The 27,223-nt window shown below is 44.1% G+C and overlaps 1 protein-coding gene across 4 annotated transcripts in view; it reads left to right on the top strand.

Annotated features, from left to right (window-relative positions):
- The window catches only part of PIG-U (phosphatidylinositol glycan anchor biosynthesis class U), a 59,079-nt gene extending 32,375 nt beyond the window's left edge, over window positions 1-26,704 (top strand). For 3 of the 4 annotated variants that reach the window (XM_055062047.1, XM_055062046.2, XM_055062048.2), the window contains 7 exons: window positions 3,007-3,132; window positions 9,390-9,487; window positions 11,583-11,725; window positions 14,063-14,206; window positions 23,274-23,398; window positions 24,224-24,366; window positions 26,167-26,704. In XM_055062047.1, coding sequence (XP_054918022.1) covers window positions 3,007-3,132; window positions 9,390-9,487; window positions 11,583-11,725; window positions 14,063-14,206; window positions 23,274-23,398; window positions 24,224-24,366; window positions 26,167-26,277 — 890 coding nt within the window. In that variant the 3' untranslated portion in view covers window positions 26,278-26,704. The remainder of the gene's footprint in view (window positions 1-3,006; window positions 3,133-9,389; window positions 9,488-11,582; window positions 11,726-14,062; window positions 14,207-23,273; window positions 23,399-24,223; window positions 24,367-26,166) is intronic. The other variant, XM_050191516.3, reaches the window with a different exon arrangement.
- The last annotated feature ends 519 nt before the right edge of the window (window positions 26,705-27,223 follow it).

Here is a 27,223-nt window from a genome sequence, read left to right as displayed (position 1 = left end):
AACACTGGGGCGAGGTCCGGAGCAACCATGGGACGTAATGGGCCGTCGAGGTTCAAGGCATCCTTCAGGTAATCAGGAGGGTCTGTAGACGCATCGGCTTCGAAAGCAGTGACGTGGTCATCTGTCATTGACCGGAGTGTGGCCACCGATATGCCTTCAGGTAACACTTGCTAAGTCAAGCCAAAATTGATGACGGGGAGACACATCCAATTAGCGGCAAGGCTTATGACGGAGTGTGGCACAGAGATGTCGCGCGCCAGGAGGACATTACGAATAATTGCGACGACATAGTCACTATCAGGCACGGTTGCCGTTGAGGCCGATTCGACAAAGGTTAGGGCTTTTGGAGGTAAGCGAACAAATGCTGTAGTGCAGAGGGTGTTCGGTTGTTCGGGGCGAACATCTGAAAGACGAGGAATCTTGAGGCACAGCGTACCGATGGAACAGTCGATGAGGGCAGAATTGGCTATCAGAAAGTCAAGCCCGAAGTTTAGATCATGAGGGCGACTGGTCAGCACGGTGAACAGGACTGGAACTTGGCGGCCAGCCATTCCTATGCGAGCAGTGCACATACCCCTGACATCAACAGTGGCGCCATTGGCGACGCGTACGGCTCGAGTGATGGCAGGCATAAGAACTTTCTTGAGGCGACGACATAGGTTAGCGCTCATTACGGACACGTGGGCTCCAGTATCAATTGATGCCGTCAACGGAACACCATCTACGTCTGCTTCAATTAGGTTCGTGTTGGTGAGGAGCGTCAATGGAGGATTTGGACAGGACGAACGTGATGCAGCACTACCTCCAAGAGCTGCATGGCCTAGTTCCCTGTCTGGGATGGTCCATAATTGGTTGGCGACGAATAGTGGCGTGGCTGGGGCGACGGGGACCGACGGCACTGAGGTGACTGCGAGCGAGCAGGACGACTGACATCGACGGATACATCAGAGGTAGGAGGCATATGGCGAGGTGAGTAATGGCATATGGGCGAGGAGACGGGGAAAAGGAGATCGAATACGGCGACGTCCAGGAGGTGTGGCAGTGGCGAGTGACGGGGCCAATGCGGAGGCAACGGAAGCAAATGGGCTTGTCGTCCGGAGTTCTCCACTCGGCAGGGTATCTGGGAGGGGAATACAGATTGCCGTGAGGCGGAGCAGTCGGCACCGGTCGGGAGACGGAGCAGGCAGCAGGGAAACCTAGGTTTGCAAATTCTTGCCGTACAGCTGCCTTAATGAGAGAGATCGCTGGGGCTGGTTGGTCAATGGTGGGTTCAAGTGGGCGTGAATGGAATGGTGCAGGACTTGTAGCCTCTAGTTCACGGCAAACAATACATGTGACGTGCTCATTTAAAGGTGTGAAGCGGTAAGGCCAACGCAAGACGACGTCGCAGCCATGTTAGGGAGCTGGGAGAACTGTGGATTGACACGGCAGCTTTTGGTGAGCTCAAAGAGGCGGCATTCCTTGACAATGACGTTGATGGTGGACACATTGTTGAAGACCAACAAGTTGAAGGCGTCGTCCGCGATCCCTTTAAGTACGTGTCCGACTTTGTCAACCTCAGCCATTTTCTCGTCGACTTTCCGGCAAAGAGCGAGCACGTCTTGTATGTAGAGATATACGATTCAGTAGAAGACAACTTCGGTAGCAAGCTCTTTTCTAGCAGCCAGCTGCCGACCAGTGGGATTTCCAAAGAAGTCGACGAGAGAGAGAGAGAGAGAGAATGAAACCTATATTTGAAGCAGTGACTTGTCAGTCGAGGTGAGAGGGTCCCTTATTCCAGGAACCCTCTGGCTTGGATCGCCCTCCGGGCCCGGGCGACGAGTTCGCGCTGGTCGACCAGATCTGGCTTGGAGATTGCAGTTTCCCACGTTTCAGCGAGGAGGTTTGGGTCTGCGTCTACTGTTACTAGTTGTGTCGCTATGATGCTTGCTCGGGTTTTCTTGCATTGCAGTAGGAGGTGCGCCAGGGTGTCTGGCACGTTGCAGTGTGGACAGGTGTAGCTGCATAGCGTCGGGTGGAAATGATGCAGTAAGCTTCCGTGGGTAAGGGTATTGCTCTGGATCCGCCTGTAGTCGGTGCCTTCGTTTCTCGTTAGTTTTGGATGTGGTGGAGGGTATACCCTGCGTCCAAGCCGATAGTGCTGCAGTAGTGCTTGATAAGTTAGCGGTATTGTTTCCATTTCCCCCACTGATTTGGGTGGGTGGGACATGTCTAGAATTATGTGCGGGGAGGCCCGGTTGACGCTTGTGCTGGCTGCAGTGTGGGCCGCTTCATTCCCCTAGAGTCCCTCGTGTCCCGGAACCACATGATGCAGGTGTAGGGGGGAGGAGTGTCGCCACGTTTCGGTATGTTGATCGCTTTGATGGAGATCCTGCCCTTCATATAGTTGCATGCCGCTGTTTGAGTCGGGGAAGACCACTATGGTATCCTCACTTGTATGGGTGGTGAGTGCTATAGCAACCTCCTCAGCTGTGTCTGCGCATTTGGCAAGAATTGGCGCCAATGCCAGTGTCATCCCCCTGTAGTCTGTGACGCTGATGGCGAAGGCGTTTCAGCCCGGATACTTGGCTGTGCCTACGTAGCGTGCCTGCGGGTCGTTACGGTGCTTGTTTTCCTTACGTTCGCCATCGTGTTCTAAATTGGTTACGTATTCTGTGCGTTGGAGGACTGCTCGGCCTGTATTTGTGAGCTTAAGTCTCTCGAACTGGTTGATGAGGTGCGCTTCCGCGAGTTCTTCCCAGGAGTTGTGAACTCTCATACGAAGCTTGTCCTTGAAAGCATCCCAGCTGGAGATCTTGTCCTAGTGTGTCTGGAACCAGACACAAGGAGTTCCACCCAAGTAGAATAGGACATTGGCTAGCATAATGGCAGGGTCCCAGAGGTTGTTTCGGCTAACACGCTCATACAGGTTGAGCCAGTCCTCAACGTCAACATTATCTTGGCCGGAGAATATGCCAGGATCACGGGTATTTGTAACCGTAACATACGTTGTTGTTGGGGTCGCAGGAGTAGAAGGAGACGAGTTGTCATCACCAGGAGCCATAGCAGAAAGTGGGACGGTGCGGCTGCTGCGGAGCTCCGCGGTGAGGATGGGGAACGGCACCCTCCACCACAATGTTACACGAAGGACGAGTCAGTAAGACGAGCAACTATTTACAAGTTATATTTACAACAACGGTTGCAGCGCTGACCGGTTAGATGCACAGCGCGAGCCCAGTTCGTTCTTCCTCCTGTTTTCTCGAGTGATGGCGCCCACGCGCCTTGTTCAAACAATGAAATATCATGCGCATGTAGCAATATAGAGCCACATATACAAAAACTAATGAGTTTTCCTTTGGCTACCATTGTCATGGCAATGCTTTATTGCCAGTACCGAAACTAGCTCCACTGTCCAACCACTGTTTATATACCATATTTACTCGCATAATGATCGCACTTTTTTGGCTGCGATCATTATGCGGGTTAAACTTCCAATGAAAAGAAACATATTTTTTTTTCATCCCGCATTTGCTGTGGGATGACAAGCAGGCGGCTGCCGCTGTTAGTGCGGGACACCAAAACAAAACTGGCGGCCGGTGGAGCAAGCTGAACGCGCCGAACGCGATTATTTTTCTTCTCGTGAGTACATTACGCGCATTGAAACAGTTTCTTCCATATCAGTAACGAAGAATATCGTTAATATTGGCAAGTTTGCGACAATAACGTAGCCATGTGTACTTTGAGGGGACAGAAATGGAGATGGGCGCCCTTAGCTTCCAGTGACATAGAAACACATGGCGGGCATGCTGTGGAAACTGCGGCATTTGTCTTCACTGCTATCCTAATACGGCACGTTTCCGCTAAGGGTGGGCAAATATCTTAGCTGTGTTACAAGCGTCGGTGTGTGAATAGTGCACACTTCTAACGTATCAGTGTAAACATGGCCACTATCGTTGCCGCTCGCGATTTGTTGCATGCCCACGAGTGCAGACGAGAATAATCGAAAGGTGCCCTTTGTGTTGTTGTTGTTGACCAAAACCATTATGAAGCCTACAAATAATAAAGCCGAGACAAGTTTAGTTGTACCTTCTTTTTCTTTTTTTTTTTTTTTTTTCATGGAAGTGCAGAATGTGATGAAAGGAATGAAATGGGGCATCTGCTTAAGAATGTTGGGTATGTGCAGACCGCTTGGTATGTCTTCAAGAGTCGTTTGTGTAGAATTTGACAGATTGTAAGCACGATCATGATTAGCTAGACTTGGCACACGACATATCACTGCAACAAGTTCAGGGTGCGATCATTACACGGGAAAGAAAAAAGAAATCGAATTTTGACGACAAAATTCAGATCATTATGCAAGTAAATACGGTGCTGTAACCCCGCAATCTGTGAGCAACAGGTTCGTTCAACTTGGTCTGAACAAAGTGTCAAGATGGGTGCAGGAGGATGGGTTTAAGCGAAATCCCTTGAAAAGCTCCTGCGTCTGTTTTTTAAGATGTAGAGGTGTGGTCACAGACCCTCATATTGGGCTTCATGGTCCCCTGCACAGAACCCCGTATTAAGCTGCACTTTCCTGTAAACAGACAACACAAATTTTTAGGCATCATTTTAGACACGAAGTTAACCTTTATTCCACACCTGAAGTACCTTAAAAACAAATGCCTAAAAACAATGCGCTTTCCTAAAATCCTGTCGCACACAACGTGGGGTAGTGACAGGAAGTGCCTCGTGAACCTTTACAAAATCCTCGTATGAGCATGCTTAGGTTACAGGGCCATAGTGTATCAATTGGCTACTCCTAGTGCGTTGAAGATACTGGATCCTGTCCATCACCTATACTCTATGTGACAATTACACTATTAATCGGTGACATCCTATGTAACATAAGAACCACAAGACAAGGGCACAACTTAAAATTTTGATGGGTGCCTAGTCACATTGGAATGGGTGGGAATGAAAAAGCAGATGAATGTGCAGCAAAAGCGAAAAAGAGGTGAGGTGTGCAGACAGGGCATAAGAGTAGAGAAGTGGGCAACACAAACGCCGGTGTTCATGTTGTCCACTTCTCTACTCTTGTGTCCTGTCTGCACGCCTCACCTCTTTTTTGCATAATGAATCCTTACCAACTAGCTCAGCTTTCTGTAATGCAGCAAAAGCTCGACATCGTCAAAGCAAAAATTCCTTACAAAGATTGTGTGAAATTAGTGCACCATAAACTGAGAAATGAATGGCAGACTACATGGAAAAATGAAGTAACCAATAAACTACACCTAGTAAAACCTGTCGTAAAAGAATGGAAGTCATGCTACACGAAGAACGCTTCATTGAAGTCATCTTATGTCGCCTACGCATTGGACACATGCACCTTACATACAACTTCCTTCTGACAAAGCAAGACAAGCCTGGCTGTGAAAAATGCAGAAATGAACTTACCGTAAACCACATCTTATTATCATGCGTGCAACTCGAAACACTGAAGAAACAATGCTTTACTTAGTTTTATAACGAACATATTCCTTTGCACCCAGCATTGATTTTAGGCCAAGATGCACTTGTCGATATCACACATGTTTTTAGCTTTTTAAGAGAAGCAGGTGGTATTGAAAAACTATAAATTATCCTACCCATAGCTTCATATTATGATACACCTCACCAACCTTCTCATATTTGAGAAGAAAACTGAGGTCTTTAGTTTGTTGGGATCCTCGGAGACCTTGCCCAGACAAGGATCGTCGCTGAGGTGACCCAACTTTTTAAAAGAAATTTTACCTTGTGTTTGGCGGATCATAGCCTGAGTTGCTTATGCGCCATTAAACCCAACATAACACAACACAACACACAAGTGCAGCGCTGCAGCTGACTCCAGCTTCACTCCAGCCCACAAAGAGGGGGGCTGCAGTTGCTGAAGCACTGCCGAAGGTACAAGGTACACGCATGCAATATCTTTGCACAGCAGAGTATAGTTCCGGACTTAACTGTCTGATTACTGGCAGGATTGTATAGTTTTATTTTTGCTTGACAGATGATACGTTATAGCGATATATAAAATGTTAGACCCTTTGGGCATGCACGTTGTATACCACAAATTACTGTGCCAGTTACCAATGGTAACATTAAGAGCCACCCTAACCGTGTTTACGCAGCAACATGGCAACACCCCATGCAGCCCAGACCACCCGCTTTGATCCCTATTCGCACTTGTTGCGGGCTCTCCGCCCTGACAGCACAAATACGTATATGGTAAAATCCATTGTCGCTTGGTTTCATCTCGCGCTGCGGACAAAACAATAGATATGTTTTTTCGTTATTATTGAGATCAGCTGTTTGTGTTTTGATGCTGCTAGGACTACAGAGGCATCACCGAGCAGTCAAAGTGGTTTGATTTCTGTTTAGCAGATGGCACAACAGCATTAGCACTGGTTATGCATTGACTATGTGGAATGCTACGAAGGCCTGATTGCTCCCTGTATCATTAAATTACTACTGCGCTCTAGTATGGTACATGATGACAGTGGCGAGCAACTGCCAAATAGATGCCGAGCAGACAGTGCAGCTGGTGTGAACATTTACTAGGGCGTTCACTCTTATTAAAACTGGCTAAGAAGGCCACATTGAACTGCTCAGAAAGCTTATCAATGAAGCAAGGCCCCACTGTGGCATTCATGGAAATGCAGCCTATAGTAGCAACACAAAAACATTTCTTGCATCACTCCACCAACAGTGGAGGATGTATCGAAATGATGGCAAACAGACAATGTGACGTGGATGAACACATCTTGAGGTGCATTCAGCCTTCCTGAAATTGGCTAAGGAGCCCTGCAGCTTCCCCACTGTCGCATGGAACTACTGAGATGTAGTGTAAGTATCCACCTGGCGACCGATGCCTTCAGCACAAGTCCTGTAGAGAGAGTCTACATAGAAGCTAATGAGTATTCGCTCAATCTTTGTAGGTCATACTCCAGTTTTATGTATTTTCTAAAAGTGAACGCTAACTGCAAACATCCCTCTTACATAACCGTAAATAATGTGGCAGAATGGCCAGCTGCAGTGCAAGTTTGCCAGCCAGTTACGCCAGCGGTGGTAACCTCATCTTGGAACGCCGCCAACCTCTAGCCTCGTCGCCGTTGCGAGTGAAGGAGTTCGGCGAAGCAGGCTTTGTGCTGAAACCGCCAACCTCTAGCCTCGTCGCCGTTGCGAGTGAAGGAGTTCGACGAAGCAGGCTTTGTGCTGAAACCACCAACCTCTAGCCTCGTCGCTGTTGCGAGTGAGGGAGTTCGACGAAGCAGGCTTTGTGCTGAAACCGCCAACCTCTAGCCTCGTCGCTGTTGCGAGTAAGGGAGTTCGACGAAGCAGGCTTTGTGCTGAAACCGCCAACCTCTAGCCTTGTCACCGTTGCGAGTGAAGGAGTTCTACGAAGCCCCTTCCATGATGTCATTTGAACTCTTTTGCTGACAATATTATTGGCATGCATGGCTTTATGCTAACATTGTGCTAGTGCTAAAGAAGATGCACTGTAGGCATAAGCAACATGACCTTTTTAACTCTTCAGATGGCCATATGTCTCACATTGCACATTGCTTGTTTCACTTTATGGACATGGTCCTACTGTTCTGACAGCAATTCTTTCTCAAAACTTCTGTGCCTCAAGCCAGCGTCAAGCTGCATTCTGGACTGGCACTGGCAAAATGCTCGTTCTTTTGTAGTGTCTCAGAATGTAAACAGTGACAGTGAATTGTACAGTGATACGGGTGATGTAAGTTTAGAAGCAGATGTGTTCAAGGATTCTGATTAGGTTTCTGACATAAAAATTCATTGGTACTAGCCTGTCTACAAACACAGAAATGGCCTAACAGCATGTGCTATCAGCAGGGTTCTGGGTTTTGAATTGATCAGATAAGATCCAAAAAATACTCGCCAGCAAAAGAATTCACAATTCAGATTTATCCCCAAAACTCCGTATTTCTTGACCCTCAGTTGTAATCTTGTGACCCTGCTGTGACTGTATTCACACAAAAAAAAAAAAAAGTGTAAGAAGCTGAAGACATTTATCGTGACAATGAACTTCTCAATTTACCTGCTTATCAAGCTCAGGTTCCTAAAGAAAAATTCAAATTAACTGCTGCCAATGAAGCAGAAGCCGAGTCTTTTTTTTTTTTTTTTCATGATGTGTACCGTTTGTGTACCATTGTAGACAGGGAAAAGTGCTTTGAAGTCATTAACAGCTTCTGAGACTATACAGTGCTGTTGCAGAAAAGTAGATTTGTTCCGTGCAGCTCAACATTTTTCTCAACTTGCACTACACCAGTGAGCCATTCTGGTACTGCATTAAGATGGTGTACCCAAACATGAAGGTGGAACTGCCAGCAGTATTTGAGGCATATGAGCAGTTGTTTTCTGCCATTTTGCCACAGGGGCATGACACTACCTTGCCGGCAAGGGAGTTGTCAATATATCAGGTGTATGCTGTTGAAAAAATTATTCAGCCACTAGTTTTCTGAATGATGTGTGCCCGAGACTAGCCCATCCTTTCATGTACTGTGCTGGATCTACTCGATTTTTCTATATCTAGTGCAAACATTGAAGGGTGTTCCCATTTATTTGCTACATCGATTGGAAAGGGCACGTTACAATTATCAATTTCAGCATTGGTAAATACGAATCTGACATTATATTAAATACAGTAAGTATTACAGTAAATCATAATGGCAATAAACCCTTCTGTTATTTTAAATGTTTACTGTAAATAAAAATTCCTGTGGCTACTACTTTTTGCAATTTACATTTTTGGTATATGGTATGACCTGAAACCAAAAGTTGAGTAACACTAAAAAGACAGGAAACTTCTCTGCTTTCATTGCACAGTAAAAGAAAACTCTGATAAGCCCAGATTTTTACACAAAGAGTAAATTCCAAGGCTACCTTCAGACATTGCCCCAAAATAAACTAAAAAAATGCAGAACCCTAGCTATCAGCAAGTCATGGACCACACCATCAGGTAACTGAGTAATACTTGTTGGGGGGCTAGTTGGTGCATGTTTCCAGAAGAGGGTTGTCCCGTCTCGCTTGCTATGTGTTGTCTTTTTCGGCGCTACAACCCTCTTCTGGGAACCACACCATCACTTTCTGAAAACATGTATGGAGCACTTCTTGTGTTGCTACATTAAAATAAATCGTGTACAATATGTTCACCAAGCCAGGGGCATTTTAATAAAGGGGAAGCATAGGGAAGTGCCAAAAATCAACTATAAGTTGCCTTACACACAAAACTTTCTGTAATGTATGTTGGCCTTCTAAACAACTTCTACACTACATTTCCTGCTTCATAGCATGGGAAATGTCATTGCCTTATGAAAAAATTTTTTTCCATTGTTGTGGAAGTCTTAAATCATTTGTTTTTGTGCTGATTTCAGGCTGGTGGCTTATTGCATCGGTTGTACTTGCTGTTGAAACATACAAGTCATTTTACCCTGTCATGCTTTTGCTCCCTGCCCTCCTTTACATGCATGAGGTGAGTAAATGGAAGGCATTTGGATTAGTGTATTATCAATAGTGTATGTCTTTTTTTTTTCCTTGTCAGAACATCTTTTGCTTAGATTTTCAGTAACTGTAATCTCATTAGACTTAAAGCATGTCAGATGAATAGCTGATTGGTTTAGTTATATGCAGTGATCATAGGTTAGTGAGGTCTAGGATTCACCTCAATTTGAAGAGGGAAAAAGTAAAATTGGTCAAGAAGAAACAAGCCAACCTAGACATAGTAAGGGTTGCTTTTACCCTTACCAAAAATGGACGCAGCATGAAGTCAATGAGAAGGAAACTTGGCATAGGACAAACCAAAATGTATGCACTTAAAGATAAGCAGGGTAATATCATCAGCAATCTGGAAGGTATAATAAAAGCAGCGCAAGAATTCTACACTGACCTGTACAGTACACAGAGGAGCCACGATGCCTCCATTCGAAGCAGTAATGAACAGGTTACAGAGACTCCTTCTGTATCTAGCGATGAAGTTAGAAGAGCCTTGCAAGACATGAAACAGGGAAAAACAGCAGGAGAAGATGGAACAACAGTCGATTTAATCAAAGATGGAGGAGACATAATGCTTGAAAAACTGGTGGCTCTCTACACAAAGTACATCTATCGACTTCAAGGGTCCCAGAAAACTGGAAGAATGCCAACATTATACTAATCCACAAAGACTGAGACATTTAAAGAATTGAAAAATTATAGGCCCATTAGCTTACTTGTAATATTATATAAAATATTCACCAAGATAATCTCCAATAGAATATGAGCAACACTGGACCTTAGTCAACCAACGGAACGGGCAGGTTTCAGGAAGGGATACTCTACAATGGATCACATCCATGTCATCAATCAGGTAATCGAAAAATCCACAGAGTACATTCAGCCTCTCTACATGGCTTTCATAGATTATGAAAAGGCATTTGATTCAGTAGAGGTACCAGCAGTCATAGAGGCATTACATAATTAAGGAGTACAGCCGGCTTACGTAAATATCTTGGAAAATATCTACAGACATTCCACAGCTACCTTAATTCGCCACAAGAAAAGTAGAAAGATACCTATAAAGAAAGGGGTCAAACAAGGAGACACAATCTCTCCAATGCTATTCACTGCATGCTTGGAAGAAGTAGTCAAGCTATTAAACTGGGAAGGCTTAGGAGCGAGGATCAACGGTAAATATCTAGGGAACCGGTTTGCAATGACATTGTCCTTTTCAGCAACACTGGGGACAAGCTACAACAAATGATTGAGGACCTTAACAGAGAGAGTGTAAGAGCAGGGTTGAACATGAATATGCAGCAAACAAAGATAACGATCAATAGCCTGGGAAGGGAACAAGAGTTCAGGATTGCCAGCCAGCCTCTGCAGTGTGAAGAATTACGTTTACTTAGATCAATTACTTGCAGGTGACGCTGATCATGAGAAGGAAATTTACAGAATAAAAATGGGTTGGAGCGCTTACGGCAGACATTGTCAGATCCTAACTGGAAGCTTACCATTATAATTAAAATGGAAAGTGTACAATCAGTGCACTCTATCGGCGTCAACATATGGAGCAGAAACTTGGGAGACTGACAAAGAAGCTCGGTAACAAGTTAAGGACCGCGCAAACAGTGATGGAATGAAGAATGTTAGGCGTAACGTTAAGAGACGGGGAGAGAGAGGTGTGGATCGGAAAGCAAATGGGAATAGCCGACATTCTAATTGACATAAAGAGAAAGAAAGAGAGCTGGGCAGGTCATGTAATGCGTAGGTCAGATAACCGGTAGACCACTGGGGTTACAGAATGGGTGCCAAGAGAAGGGAAGCACTGTCGAGGACTGCAGAAGACTAGGTGGGGTGATGCAATTAAGAAATTCACAGGCGCTAGCTGGAATCGGTTGGCGCAGGACAGGGGTAATTGGAGATTGTAGGGAGAGGCCTTCGTCCTGCAGTGGACATAAAATAGGCTGATGATGATGATGATTATGATGATTAGTTATATGCCTTCCTTTCTTTATATTCTTTTTACTTAATGAGCAGAGAAATGAAAAGGTGTTGGTTTTCTTATTGTGTCTTTGTTATATGGCCCTTAGGTGAAAAGAAATTCTAGTCATCGAAGTACCAGCCTTGTAATATCAGCTGTTGTAACTTTCTTGGTCACCCTGAGTTGCCTCCTGTTTGGATCATATCTGGTTACCAGTTCCTGGCAGTTCCTCTGGTCTACCTATGGATGCATGTAAGACTATTTGTAGATAACTTTCTTTGCTTGATCTCTGAATTTCCCTGATTGACAATCTCCATACTATTCCATAGGGGGAACTATGAATGCCATAATTAAACTTGGCCCAGATTCACAAAACTTCTTTTGTAACTGACCATTATTGCATTGTGATTACTTTGTTGTGCAAATGCTATCAAGAGTAGCATGCCCCAAACATCAGCCATTAAGGAAACATGTTTACATAAAAGAAAAATGTTGCATATAGGCCCTGGATTTTGATTTCTGTCAACCTAAGCTGATATAATAGATAAAACAACATGGAGTGGATGACACACACACTAATATGCAAGCACAAGGCTCCTCTAGGTTGGTTCTAATGTAGCAACGAGCAGCGTTAGTTTCATACGTTTTGCAACATCAAATTTCGGTTTGCCTTGTATAGTGCTCTATCGTTGTGGTAGCCCAGTGGCTATGACGTTGCAATGCTGAGCTCGAAATTGCAGGGTCAATCCTTGCTGTGGCGGCCACATTTTGTTGGGGGCAAAATGCAAAAAAGGCCCGTGTACTTATTGATGAGTGATGCAGTGTGAAACAAAACGTAAAGACAAGAAAAAGACGAAGAAAATAACTTAATAATTCACAAGGGGCCATTAACTTTGTCATTTACTCTGCAAGAGTAGCAGTAGCTCTTGTAGTAGTACTTGTAGTAGTAGCTAAGTTGTACATGTATGTTGTCATCTTTAACTATTTGCCAAACTTTTACTATTCAGCCATTATGTTCATAGTTTCAAAGGCAATAGGTTTAGTATATACCTTTACAAAGTAGATTCAATGGGCAGGTCATATAATTTTTTATATCAATGCAGAAGGAACATTGTTTCTGTTCGTACTGATGCACCTTTTGTGATGAAATTGTTCAGTGCAAGCAGTTACGCGCCTTATGTGCCACATGTAGGAACCCTTCTGCCACTGAAGGCCTCCTAGTGATGAATTCCAATGGTGGCAGACATACAGCATGCAGCACTGTTATTTCCTATTCATGCATGTGACAGAAAATGATTTCTACAATGGCTGTGTCCAGATAGGAAAGGTACTGTGTCACAGTGGACATATATGTAATGTGACTTATTTGGGATGATCCTGTTTGCATATGCACAAACTGCCTTCTATAGACAAGTGTGACAAAGTCCAGCTATGATATGCAGCTGACTGTAATACCTTGTTTAATATTTCTTGTAATTGCCCAACACTGACTTGTTTGCATTATTTAGTTACTGCAGTCAGCTCACTAAACCCATGCAACCAAGATACGCACCTGAAATAGCCTACTTAAAATAAACGGCTGCTGTGCACTTGTTTTTGACATAAGCTAGTGTACAGAATTGCCAAGCTGGCAAAAAAGTGGCACCTTTCAAGCCATTCATAATGTAAGCGTGCTAGTCTTTGCAAAAACATGGTGTCCAAAGCACATATTTTGTGAGTATGTTATTTTTCATATGTTTCAATGTTCCTTGTCTGATCGAACATTATGTAGCTGGAATTGGCCACTTGGTATGATGGAGAAGGAAAATAAAATGAATTATTACAGAATACAGCCCCAGGCTTTTAAAAAACAGAGAATAATGATCAGCCCACAATACGTACTGCTTACTTGACAGTGCAATTGAGTCTAATTTTCATTTCATGATAAGAACAAAAGTAACTTGTAACATTACCTAAACATTTAATTAACTGGGGTTGAATTAGTGGTAGGCTCTGCAGAATCTCTTGTAGCCCAGGTGTTGCTTCCAGGCATCAAATACCATCAATTATTATTAGCATAGTGAAACCTCACTACTCGAATTAGGGGGTAGAACTGGCTGTATGCAAGTGTGTCAGGCTGTAGGGTGCCATGGTGAAAAAGAAAAGAATACTGCATAGCCCTTTGTAGGTCATCCACGAAGGGTAGTAGTGAATTCTTAGGTTAGTGGGTTGCAACATATTTATACCAGAAATTCTTGTTTTGTGCTTGCATAAATTGTTCAGATATTACAGCTTTATATGGGCATTAATTGTAAATGCACAGAAGGCCCCTTTAAATTTTTTTGTGCATGTTACAGTGGGATTTCCATTAAAAAAAGAAAAGCAAGAAATAGTTGTATCTTGGAAAATGCAATCCGAATCATCTCATTTAAATGGGATATTTTCAGTGTTCTTTATCATGAGTGGTCAGGCTGGGAAATATTGTCTTCTTTTTGACATATCAATACGGTTTCATGTAGTGCTGCAATTGTCTTTCATTGAAGTTCTAGTCAGCAGCATTACAGCTTTTAACATGCTTTTGCCTGTTAAAGCATCAGGTACTTCTTGCAGATGTGCTGTGCCTGACCTGACACCTAACATTGGTGTGTTTTGGTACTTCTTCACTGAAGTTTTTGAACATTTTCGGGTATTCTTTCTCTGGATCTTCCAACTGAATGCCTTTGTCTATATGGTTCCACTGGGCATTCGTCTAAGGTAAGTCTCTATAGTATGCATATTTGCATGTTGCCTAGTGAGTGCTTCCTTTCAATACACTTGATTTCTCTTAGAAGACCAGTGACACCAAATGTTTGTTTATATTTTTTGCGTTTATGAATAGCTGTGGACCTTGTAATGAAGAATAGAATCTAACATACCACAACTGTACAAGTAGCTCTGAAGTTCGGCTTCTGAAGTACTCTCCGCACCTCCACTAGAATGTTACGCGGGGAAAGAGACAGATGAAAGAGGCTATTTACAGGCTAATTACACTGGAACCAGACAGCCAGGTCAACCCTCACTCGCGCCAAGGCACAGACCCACTTCATCGTCGGTCTCGCGGAGGTTCGTCTCTTGAGCATCTCTTGATGATATCGTAATAATATCATAATTAATTGTGACTATTCCTGACCTGAATTTTTTTTAAAGATGAGCACTGAATCCACCGCAGCCTATCAAGCTTAAATCCAGATCAATGCAATCGTGGCTGGGGATCATGTGGTTCTATAAACCAGTAACAAATTATGGGTGTGCTAGTTATAGAATTTCTCTGTAGGCCACCCACATGCTGCACCATGCTGGTACTGCTCTTTGCTAAAACGCTATATTCTCCTGTCTTTATGTATTCATGATATGTATCTAGTTTTAATTTCCTGCATGTCTTATTACCTTCATGATTGTTGCGCAGTCTGGATTTAACTCGACATAGATGATAAGCCATTTATAGCGAACACCATACAGCAAGCCAAGTGTTAGAAGTGAGCAGCTAGGTAGAGAATAATCAGAGGAGCACTTGCTCAAGCATCTCCTTTGGCGATGCTAGCACTTCTCACCAGCATCACAAAGGCTTGCTGAGCTTTTGAACAAGGCATGTTTATGTACGCCGCAAGGTGCTGCAGTTTTTTAATCCACATAGAATTAAAATACATTCTATGCGATGTTCACCTATAATACATGTGCACAGAGGAAATCAACACAAGTTTGTCAAGTTTGAGTCTTCTGTCAGTACTCCTTGAGAGACAACCCTGTTAAGCTGAATCCGTGGATAAGCTGTATGGTTTGGGTGCTCTTGTTTTAGTTTCCCGTAGCTGCAGTGCACTTCTGTGAAGCTGAGCTTCTGATAAGGGGTTAGGTTTTGTAATTGTTCTTTTCCTCATCCATTCCTTTCTTTGTCACTGGCTGATGCACACTGTCGCATGTTGTTTTTGCTGGTATTGACCACTCAGTGCAATTGTCATTCGCACTTGCACATTGTCAAGTGCTGTTTGCACTTGGCTCAGCCAATCAATGCAGTGGAGGAAAAAGAGCAGAAAAGATAAAGCGCAGCCCCAGATAGGATTGCCAAGGTCTTTTAGTTCATCTTAGAGAGTGCTGCCTAATGTGCATTGAAGTTTGATGCCTAATGTTCTGCACTACGACAGAACACTGCAAAACAAATTCTCCAGCATTCTGGTAAGAGCATTCGCTGTGACTTTGGGAGGCAGACGAGAGCTGCCACCAGGTATGTATTGGTAAGATAAATACAAGTGCGCTGCTGGCCTGGTGCTCGGTCATAATATTACCTTGACACTTGGAAAGGGTTTTTCTCTCAAATCTGAGGGCGTCCCCATGTGATAGGTGCCTTGAGACACCACATGAAAAATTGCTGCCACGGTAGTGGCACTGACGCCCTTTTCCAAGCTATCACACCTGTGGAAGGCATAGTGCCAAGCCAGGTGATGCTTGTGCCCATTGCGATAAACCGGTGGGTGTCTGGCGAAAGCGAGAATCAAACCCGTGATCTTCTGCAATCAGTGAGCACTTCACCACGAGGCCACGACTGCGGTGTTGCATTTAGTGTTGCATTTAAAGTAAGTCATTTTTGTTAAGCTTTAGTAATTTGTTAATAACATTTAATGACGTTTTACCAAATTAGTTTTGTCATTTTAGTAACTCTTTTATTACCAAATTTAGTTAAACTGCACTGTAGTGTTCAGTTTTTTTGTACTGGTCAGCAGTATTCATTCCATGCAAATACAATTTGTGCAGTTGCACACACCGAGCTTTTTTCATAAGCATATCTGAACTATAATCATAGAACATGTATTTTTAAAATTTACATCTGTCGAAATTTTCATTAATTTGAATTCCATAAATACCTACCGTTTTTGCAGAATGTGCACAGTTTGTGCCCATTCGTGTGTGTGTGCATGCACATATGCATGCTGTAGTTGCATATTGTCGCGGTACAACACGGACAGAAGACAAGGAGATGTTCTTCAAGAACAACAGGACAACCTGTTCAAAAACAAACAGAACAGAGGCACGTCTTCTTTGTCCTCACCCAATGTCAGTAACCCACTAGACGGAGTCCGTTAATGCCCCCACCGTCGTCGTCTGCATAGAATACACGCTTCATTTGTCCCTCCCTAAAAGAGCGTCGCCCCGATGCTAAACCAGAAATGTCACTCATGGAAGTAAGAGTCCCTCGCATAGTTATTCGCCCACATACAGCTTCGTGCGGACAACGTGCACAAGTTCAGGACAGTGTATGCGGCGCCGCGTACAAGGGAATGGCCTCATACGTGACATCACTGAGTCGCCGCAATGCTCTATAAGGTTCGAAGTATCGCCTTGACAGTTTCTTGGAAAGGCCTCGTTTCCGTATGGGTGTCCAAGCCCACATTCTGACGACGTGACCAAGAAACTGGAGTTCTGCAAAGCCAAAGTGGCACTTCTGCGGTATCAGGGTAAGGTCGGTGGACCAGATGGACTGCAGAACCGCTTCAAGCCATTCGAGGTGTTCTTCAAGTGTTGCGGAGAACACGATGACGTCGTCGAGGTACACTAAGCAGGTTTTCCACTTCAGGCCTGAAAGCACAGTGTCCATGAGGCATTGGCACATAGCAGGAGCAGAGCACAAGCCGAAAGGCAATACCTTACATTCGTATAGACTGCCTGGGGTCACAAAAGCAGTTTTTTCACGGTCTCTCGGGTCTACCTCGATTTGCCAATATCCGCTTTTTAAGTCCATTGAAGAGAAGTAACGTGCGTGTCGAAGCCTGTCGAGTGAATCGTCTATACGGGGAAGCGGGTACACATCTTTCTTTGTCACCTGATTTAGTTTTCAGTAGTCCACACAGAAACGCAAGCTGCTGTCTTTTTTCTTGACTAGAACTACAGGAGATGCCCAGGGACTCATTGATGGTTAAATTATGTCGTCTTCAAGCATTTTTGTCACTTGTTGTTGTACAGCTTCACGTTCTCTGGGAGCAACACGATAAGGATTTTGTTGAATTGGTCTTGCTGTATAATTATTCGGGGCTTTGTTAGAGGCGTTCGACCGACGCTGGACATCGACGCAAAGCAGTCATTGAATTTGGCCAGTAGCGTAAGAAGCCGTTCTCGTTCGTGTGGCAACAAAGCAGTGCTGACATCAAGTACAGGAGCTGGGTCTTGTGTAGGCGCTTCTTCAAGTAGTGAACAGCAGCCGCGGAGATCCGCTACACCGTCAAAATAAGCCACAGCCGTGCTCTTTGGAAGGTGCCGTCGCTCTGTGCTAAAATTTGTTAGCAACAGATTTGTGCGCCCGTCGGTGAAATTTACAATTCCTCGTGCAACCGAGATACCATGAGTGAACAACAATGTGGTTATTTGGTCGGCAACTTCTTCGCAATGAAACGGTACATCACATGCTACCGAAACAAGGGTACATGAACAAGGTGGGATGACGTTGTCTTCTGTTAGACGAAAGGAGTGGTCTTGCTGTGATAAGCAATGTACTAAACTGGGGCTCTTATAAAACGTCACCATGCGATCCGGGATGTTAATTACGGCGCCACATTCTTTCAGGGAATTCATTGTAATAATCAAATCTTTACAGCACACAGGAGAACAGTGAAAGCGGCCACGAAAGAATAATCCCGGATGTTAATTCTAGAAGTACATCTTCCAGTAGGCATCAGTAATTGGCCGCCTGCCGTCCTTATGCGAGGTCCCATCCATGGCGTCTTTACTTTCTTCAGGCGACGGACGAGTTCCTGACTCATTCTAGAGAAGTCGGCACCAGTGTCGACTAACACTGTCACTGGCTGCCCATCCACGAAAACATCAGTGTCGGCACTCACAATTTCTTCGGAGTTTATCGGCTTCACAGCGTTCTGCAGCGGGAGTGTTGGGGGCTTTTCATTGTCTGTGGCGGGCCTGCAACCTTACCCCCAAAGGTGACCGCCTTCAGTTTCCCCGGCGTGGGCTGGGTGACCTTCGTCCTCGAAGGTCAGCAAAAGTACGTCCAGTAGGTGAAGCCATCTGACGTGGAGGGATTAGAGAGCGCGACAGACGGCCGAAATCGGACCTATCATTGGGTACGGATTCGTCATTCGTGTGCGCTATTGGAGGTACCTGAAAAGCAGCGTCGTCGCGGTGTAGCATGGAATCGTCATTTTCACGTCGGCCATAGGGACCACGGACGATGCGGTCGAAATGATATGTCGCAATGCCAGCAATGACACGAAATATGGCCGGCGCCTCCGCAGTGAAAACAGAGTGGCCGCCTATCGATGCTGTGCCATACGTCGGTTCTCCGAAATTGCGGCCGTCCCGTAGCATCATTTTGCGGCGTTGACCAAGGTGCAGCGAACGACGGCTGGTGGTATGACTGTAGCGGCATAACGGGCGCGCGCCTCGAAGCCTCCTCTTGTGGCGGCGACCAAGGGGCGGCTGTTGGTGGCTGGTGGTACAGCGGTGTGGTTGTAACGGGTGATGGACATCTGACAGCAGCGGCGTAACTCGTGGGGCGCTGGTGGTCTTGAAGATCGGCTGCCGGGAACACCTGCCTGATTTCGTCGTGCACCACTTCAGCGATTGATGCTACGGGTCTATCCAATGTCGGTGTCAGAATCTTTTGCACTTCCTCTCTGACGAGCTCTCTGATCAATTCACGCGAGGGGTTCTGATACTCTGCAGTCCCTGCGGCAGCATTGATTGTGGTGCTGGTGGACAGTCGATCATACTGCCGTCACCGTTGATGAAGAGCCAGCTCAATAGCTGTAGCCTCTTTGATAAAGTCAGCGATGGTGACTGGTAGATTCCGCACAAGCCCCGCGAACAACTGCTGTTTTACACCTCGCATGAGGTAGTGCAACTTTCTTTCTTCAGTCATGTTCGGGTCGGCTCTACAAAAGAGGCGGGCCATGTCCTCGGCGAACATTGTGACCAACTCATTAGGTTGTTGTACCCGTAGCTCCATCATCTGCTGGGCGCGGTCGTGTCGGTCGGCACTCGCAAAAGTATCCGTGATTTTCTGACGGAAGTCATTCTATGTCGTTAGGCTAGCTTCGCGGTTCTCGTACCAAGTACGGCCACTGTCGTCAAGGGTGAAATAGACGTGAAAGAGCTTTTGCTGCTCAGTCCACTGATTAATCTGTGCGACGCGTTCATACTTGTCAAGCCAGTCTTCAATGTCTTCGAAGACTGCACCGCGGTAGTGATCGGGAACCATAGGATGCAGAACGGTTACCTGTTGTGGACTGGGAAACCAGCTGCTTCGGGGTGCTTGCGGTGGGCTGGTTTCGGCCATTGCGAGATGTGTGCAGCTCCTGGAGAGAGGTGGTTGAAGAAGGGAGAACTCTGGGGCAAGGCCTAGCAGCCGACGACTAAAGCGATCCACGGGTGTCGTAACTGGTGACGATGCATCCGGGCTAGATGAACGACTCCCAAAAGGACTCCGGAGCATCAGGCGAGCTCAGTACCCAGCACATCCACCAGTGTCGTGGTACAACGCGGACAGAAGACAGGGACACATTCTTCAAGAACAACAGGATAACCTGTTCAAAAACAAACAGAACAGAGGCATGTCCTCTTTGTCCTCACCCAATCTCAGTAACCCACTAGACGGAGTCCGTTAATTCCCCTATAGTCGTTGTCGTCTGCATAGAATACAGGCGTCAGTATGAAGCATAATTGGAAATGGCATTGGCAGTTATGGGCACTGTGTGTAGACTTTGCTTGTATTTGAATAGTGTTTGACAGGAATTGCATTCAGTTTCCCAGATGACTGTGTATGAAGGGTTGTTCATGAGTTGCTTCTTGAACTTAATAAACTGTCTTCAGTTATGTGTCGCTCACTTGTGATTGAGGCCACTTTGCCATTTAAGTGTGCATGTTGTTCTGAGCACTAATATTGTCTTTTATTACTGATAGCAGGCAGAGGATAGATTTACTCAGCTGGTTTCGTGTTATAATTTGCATCAGAAGCAGCATAAATTTCACTATTGTGTTTGGACTGGTTTGAAAATCCTCAGATTTTAATAGGTGAAATGGAAAAGTGGAAATTGAAGAAATGGAACAGGCAAAATGGAAAATTTTACTCCGTACCTGAGAATTTTTCTACAGTTGATCCCAGATATATCAAATCTGAAGGGCATCACAAAAAAGTTCGATATATAGGTAATTCGATATATAAAGTAAAAATATTGTGAAAAATATTTTACTGCTGTTCATCGTATTACAATAATTCATTATATATGGGTTCTATATATCCAGTTTCGACTGTATTCAGTATTGCTGTAATGGGGCGCAATGTGGGCATTGTCTGAATGCTATGAACAGAATTGAATATTTCTACCATTGAAACAAACAGCGGTATGTGCAAGAGCAGTCACTTAAGCGCAGAGCCCCAGTTCACTTTTCGCAGGATGAAGCGTGGTATATACTGGCAATTTCACAGCAATGCAGAGGCTACAAAACAGGATTTTTTTGCAAATTTAGTAAAGGCGTGCAAATAGTGATTTTTGAGGCCAAATCAAACACAAATCGAATAGTGTCAAAGGCGAATTGAATCAAATCAAACCTCGACTAATTTTTGAATAAATTTAGAATAATGAACGGGCCGTTATCACATTGTTTACATCCTAGTATTTTCAAAGTTAGCAAGTTTGTGACTATATATAGTACATTATAAAGTGTTGTTTATTAAAAACACAAATAGAACATTAGGAGCAAACAAGTAGTTTGTTCGCATGCACAGGACTCTTCATAGAATGCGAATGATCTCTCTGTAGTGGCTGAAGTATGGCTACCTTAAGTGATGTAGCCTGCTCCACTACGCAAGTTGTCATGTTTTATGTCTATACTATGCCTACAGGGGAGAAAATGTACTGTACTTTTGCCCCAATTTTATGTTTAATTGGGTGCAGGTGACTTATTGAAATATTCAAAATGTAGTAGAAAAATATTTGCATTTATGAATAGTGACTATTCAGTTCAAAAACCGAATTGAATAGGACACTATTCAATTTGCTATTCAAAAGTTTCGAATATTCTCGCACCGCTAAAATTTAGCTTCTTTCAAAACTAATTTTTTTTAATACATTAAGTGTGAGAGCACAGTAAAGGGACACTGCAACACATTTTATTGAAGTCGAGAAAGGCACTTGACGTTAAAATACACTATTTCAGAAATACTTTTGACAAAAAGTACTTCAAAGCGTTCTGAAGAAGTGGTTATTGGCAATGAAAGGTCGCCTTTGATCCTCTTTTCGGTGCTCCCACTCCTTCTTTGATGTCTTGCACTGCAAAGTCTGACAGAGAGGAGCAGTGCTCACAAAGCTCTGCCTACTGAGCTTCACCATGGAGCGCAATTTAAATTTGACTTGGGGATGCTCATGTAGACGCCATTACTTGTGATTTTGGCACCTGCGATGCAATAAACTCAGAGGTTCCCTCAACTAATGGTTCAGCTCACGGTGACTGATCCCTTTGCTGTGCTACATTGTACTAATTGCTACATGCAGCTGTGTTTTCTCTCACCAAGTGGCAAGTGTTGCACATTTTTTTTGGCACTTACCTCTATGACAGTTGCATGATTTACAAGGGTCGAACGGAACGCTGTCTTTATGTTCGCTAATGCGAGTATGTCGACAGCATGCACATCGGCTAAGCAATGAATTCCATGCTCGGAACTCGCGTTGAAAGGATTTTTAACGTTGTGAGCTTCGACCGTGATGGCGACACACCTCGAAGGTGTGCGACTTGGTTGGTGCTCAGGCCAGCTCGCCACGTACCTGGTGCCACATCACCCACAGAGAGCAATCTCAGCTAGCCACAGTGAGCTCTTTGCAATACCTTACAGCAGCTCTAGTGCCTATGTTATGCAGCTAATGCAGCATGCAACTGTTGTGGCTCTAAGTGTAGTGTGTATAGCCAGAATAACTCAGCATTCGCTACATGCATGACAGGGCTGGAGTGCATGCTCGCGTTCATGTGCTCCTGTCTGGCCATGCTATGTGGTGCAGATTGGCTTTGTCCTGCACGACCTTGGCCGACAGATAGTAGCCACATTCAAGTTGCACATTTTGAAGTGCTGTCAATAGCTCCTGGCTAGCCGCCAAGGCATCTAGCCAGAAGCTTCCAGGAGTGAGTGCACGGTGGCAAACGTACATGTGATCTGACCTTAAGTTTCGCATGGTTCGAGGCTAAGCAAGTGTTCTCAACTAATTGATGTTAGTGGGACCCGCCGGATACAACACCAATAAGCAGTGTGCCCAAAGTTTCAATCCTACACTGGCAGGCACAGCTGAACATGAGCAGACGATAGTCATTCTTCCAGAAGTACGTAATTCTTATCAAAATTCAAAACGCAGATTTTGACTTACTTCAACCTGTCTAGTGGACTGCTTCAATAAATACACACAGTAATGGTAGGAAGAAGCACAATGATCAAAACACCCTTCTTGATTGACAGCTATTGGAAGTGGAGTGCAAATTAACACATACACAGACGAAGACAGGACAAGCACCACTACCAACTGTATTATTAGGCTTTCAAAATTGCCTTTATAATGCACAAGAATTCGAAGACATGCAGAGAATCACGGAACCACAATCAGAAAAAGGAAAGGAGACAGATAATGGTTTCATGCTACAAGTTCCAACAAGGTGCTTTCTGAATGATACAAGGCTACAGATGTGTCTCCATATTTCTTAATGTAGTGTGCTTCTAATACCCTAAATGCGAGAGAAATATCATTAAAGCATGATCAGATATGTATGAAAGTCTACTGGGAATGTGTGTCTACATTTGCAGGAAAGAACCACTGCTCTTGTTCTTTTTGGTGGTTGCATTGACTGCAGTTTTCAAGTCCTACCCGAGTATTGGTGATGTTGCCCTCTACACATCTCTGCTTCCAATCTGGAGACATGTCTTTCCATGTAAGTGCAGAGCAGTGCCATTTCTTGTTTCTTTTTTAATAAAGTTTAGAGATAACATTCCAGTATGGGATTGGGAATAAATAAGTTGGGATGAAGCCAAGGACTGTACAACAAATGATCGAATTGAAGTATAAGCAAAATGATAAGAGACAGGAACATGTTGGCAGTATGGCTATAGTGAAAGCTTGCATCAGATGTAATGTATGTTTGAGATGTTACTCGGCAAATGAGGGCAAAAGCATGTAGAACAATACTTTAAACGACCCTTGCGTATACTGGTGGTTTGCAGGAACACCAGGGGTTTCTTCTCAATATCATATGAGAGTCTCTAAATGTATTCCGGAGTCGCAGGCATGTAACTTTTGTAGGCAGTAATTGAGTCTTGGTACCAGTGAATCACTGGAGTCCAGGGCTTTCTGTTTGTCTCAAATAGATGCAATAAGTTTTTTTTATATGCCCGTGGTTGCCGTGTAACCTGAATTTAGAATGTACATTCAGTAGCAGAAGCTTTGCATATGAATTGCAAGTAGAGCAAAAGATCAGAGTGTGCATTGAAAGCATAGGAACTAAGACATAATCTCATATGTATGACTGAGGTGGTGATGTTGGCTGAAATAACCTATACACTTAGCAACTGCTGTTGGGTCTGTGCATCTGGTGTGTAGTTATAACAGCAGCATTTCGCTGTGCATTCGAACAAGTTTATTGCTGTTGCCCCATTGCACTTCGCTTCACTGTGCCCACCACACATTTTGCAGAACCCAAATAACTTGCGCAGCATGCTCATTTAAGATACTGTATGTGTTTTGCCTTGTTTCTTTGCAGATATGAAGCAGTACTTTCTGGTTGGCTGTATATTTGTATCGTGCTCAGCGCTTGCACCGCTTCTCTGGCACTTGTGGATTTTTTCAAGTAGTGCTAATGCCAACTTTTACTTTGGCATCACACTAGCTTTCAACACTGGCCAGGTAAGACAGCAGCTTCAAACAGCTCATAAATTTAAATCTGTACTGTCTAGGAAGATAATTGTTTGATTTATATGTATTTGTTTGTGACTTTTCACTGCGGATGAAAAAAGCATTTGTTAAAGGGATCTGTGACTCCTCCTGCATTATGTCCTTTCTAATGTTTTGCTCACAAAAAATAATGTTGGAATGCACACAAGTGCATTATTGGTCATGACAGATATCTTAGGCAGGCTTTCATGAATTAGAGAACAGAATGTATTCACAGTCGCATGGTTAATTGTGAGTGGCCAACTATTTCAGGTGTTGCACATGCTGCTGTGAACCTACCTTGTACCATTCATACAATTTCAGTAAAGAGAGGACGGGAGAAGCCACAAATGAGCGAAGAAATTACTACTTTGATAAAAGGTGTTAACGGCTATATTTAAAATTGCTTTCTGCGGAATTGTCTTCAATATTTACAGAAAATTTAAGTCGTATGTTTACAAATACACGTACATATGGATTGTTACATTTAAACAGGCCTTGTAATCATTTGAAGATGGTGAGTAAACCTGCGTAGTTGCTATGTCATGTTATCGTGAACCATATGTTGCACCTCTGCTTTGACATAAAACCTACGATATCACATCAAAAGCTGTTTGTCATTACCTGTAACTTTATAAAATCCACACTACTTTTTGTACCAAGCAGTTATTAAGTTCCTTCAGATGTCACGCACAAGTATATGGTGCAAAAAATATATTACAGTTGGTCAACACAGGTAGTTGGGGGAGTTGGTTGCGCGTAATGGGGTGTATGATGTGCTTAAAGAGCCCCTCACCAGGTCTGGCCATTTTCACCAGGTCTGGCCATCTTGAGCTGACAAGCGCAGAGCATACATTGCGTGATAACGATCGTGTCTGCAAAGTATTACATTGCTACATGCCACGGAAAGATCTGAAATTTCAAGCTGCACGGCATTTTTCCTTCTCCTTGCGGCCGCCGTGCTCCATGCCGGAGGATGACACACTCGCGTCCCTGCGCCTATGTACTCGAGTCCGCAGTGTGACGTTGCTCGTGGTGACATCAGACTTCGAGAATTATTCAAGGCACCATCTGTTATTTGTGTGATCTGTTGCTTGAATTGACGAATTGAAGTTTAGAGAAATAAGAAAACACAAACGGAATGTCTGCTTCGTCTGCTTGTTCCCACGGTTCCCACGGTCACGTGCGCAGGTACCAAAACTATGCCATTTTCTACCATGTCCTGGCACGTGATCATGCTCTGCGATCCGCTTGTACTGCCTCAGTATTCGTGTAGCGCTGAGTTATACCACTAGTCATGTGCCCTTGTGCACAGCACGCAAAATCATGCGCTACGTGAAACGATAACAGCTTGCGTGCAACGCCGGCAGCAGAAGTGCGTAGCACTGGGAAAAGAAAAGCGAGGAAAAAAAAAGAAAGTGAAGGCGGATCCCGTGACGTATGTGCCACGCGATCCTCGAGGTCCGGCATGGGAGAAAACAGGGAAGGAATTTCGCTTGCAAAGGCTAGACAAGGGGAGTGGAGAGGGAGTCTCGCTATGCAGTGTAGCCCGCCTGCTGAAATCATGGGTTCGCGGCACTGCAATATTTCTATCTCTGCTATTAATGAGCCGACTTGAAAAATTTTTTTGGCAGAACGCTCCCTAGAGAACACGTAACAACTTCCAATGTATAACCAAAATTTGCTATGGGGCCTGGTGAGGGGCCCTTTAAACATGCAATATTGTAAAATAAGTTAACCATATGTTTGACAATGTTACCTTTACCTTTGCAGATTTTTCTCATCACAGACTTGCTGTTTGCTCATGTCAAGAGGAAATTCTATCTTGAAAATGGAGACCCCAAGGAGCTAGAAGAAAAGAACATGAAGTTAGAGCTACGCTAGTAGCAGTGGACTATAGATCACTTTTTTAACTTAACATGTTAGTGGATAGTTGTGCATTCATCACCTTGTGTTTGTTTTATTCAGTGATGGCACTGTGTAATATCACATTACTATGTGTGATGTCTTGTTCGTATGTTAGATGCATCAAAGTGGCTTACTCAACATATACATGAGTACTTCATGATATAGTCACACAAGGAGTCATCTCTACAGCAAGTCTTAATGTTTGTGGTGTGTGTTTCTCTTCTGTGTGTCTTGTCAAAACGTTGCACAATCCAACCTCTAAAGTCTTAATGCTTACCGCATAGTTACTTTTTTTTTACGTTAGCATCACAATGCTACAAAGTGTGTGTACATACTGAAAACATGATCTATTTTTTGTTTGTTCAATGAGCTGGTATTAAATTGGTGCCTTTATTCAGCATAATTACGTGGCATGCTTGTTAGTGCTATATGTATGCTGTGAGTTTTCCCAAATTTCATTTTCAGCTGTGTCTTTGAGTATTTGATAATTTGTCTGGTGGTAGTCCAGCTATCAACGAAGTAATGGGTTATAAATCAAGGCTTGTAACTGAATGCACAGGACACCTGAACGGGCCCTGCAGTAGCTTTTCTTCAAACCTGAAACACATATGAGTAAATGAATATATTATGTTCAATGGATATATTACCATGGTTATCTTTAAAAATGACCTAATAGTATAATAATCCAGATATAAAGAGTGCAATGTTTACTTTTCCCATTCCTCATTTAACACATTTCCTCTCAGCTGAAGCAGCATCGATAGCAATGCCCTGCCAAATGCTGCTTTCTAAATTTTAATGGTAACCTTCATAATTATGGTAACCTTTCATTTGGTGTCTAACAAAGGTGCCAAAAAGCGACAGAGAAGCACCCGCTGCGGTGGCTTAGCGGCTATGGTGTTGTGCTGCTAAGCACGAGCTC

Source organism: Dermacentor andersoni, chromosome 1 (genome assembly GCF_023375885.2).
Source record: "Dermacentor andersoni chromosome 1, qqDerAnde1_hic_scaffold, whole genome shotgun sequence".
Classification (NCBI taxonomy): Eukaryota; Metazoa; Arthropoda; class Arachnida; order Ixodida; family Ixodidae; genus Dermacentor; species Dermacentor andersoni.
This window is presented reverse-complemented; position numbering and strand designations above follow the sequence as displayed.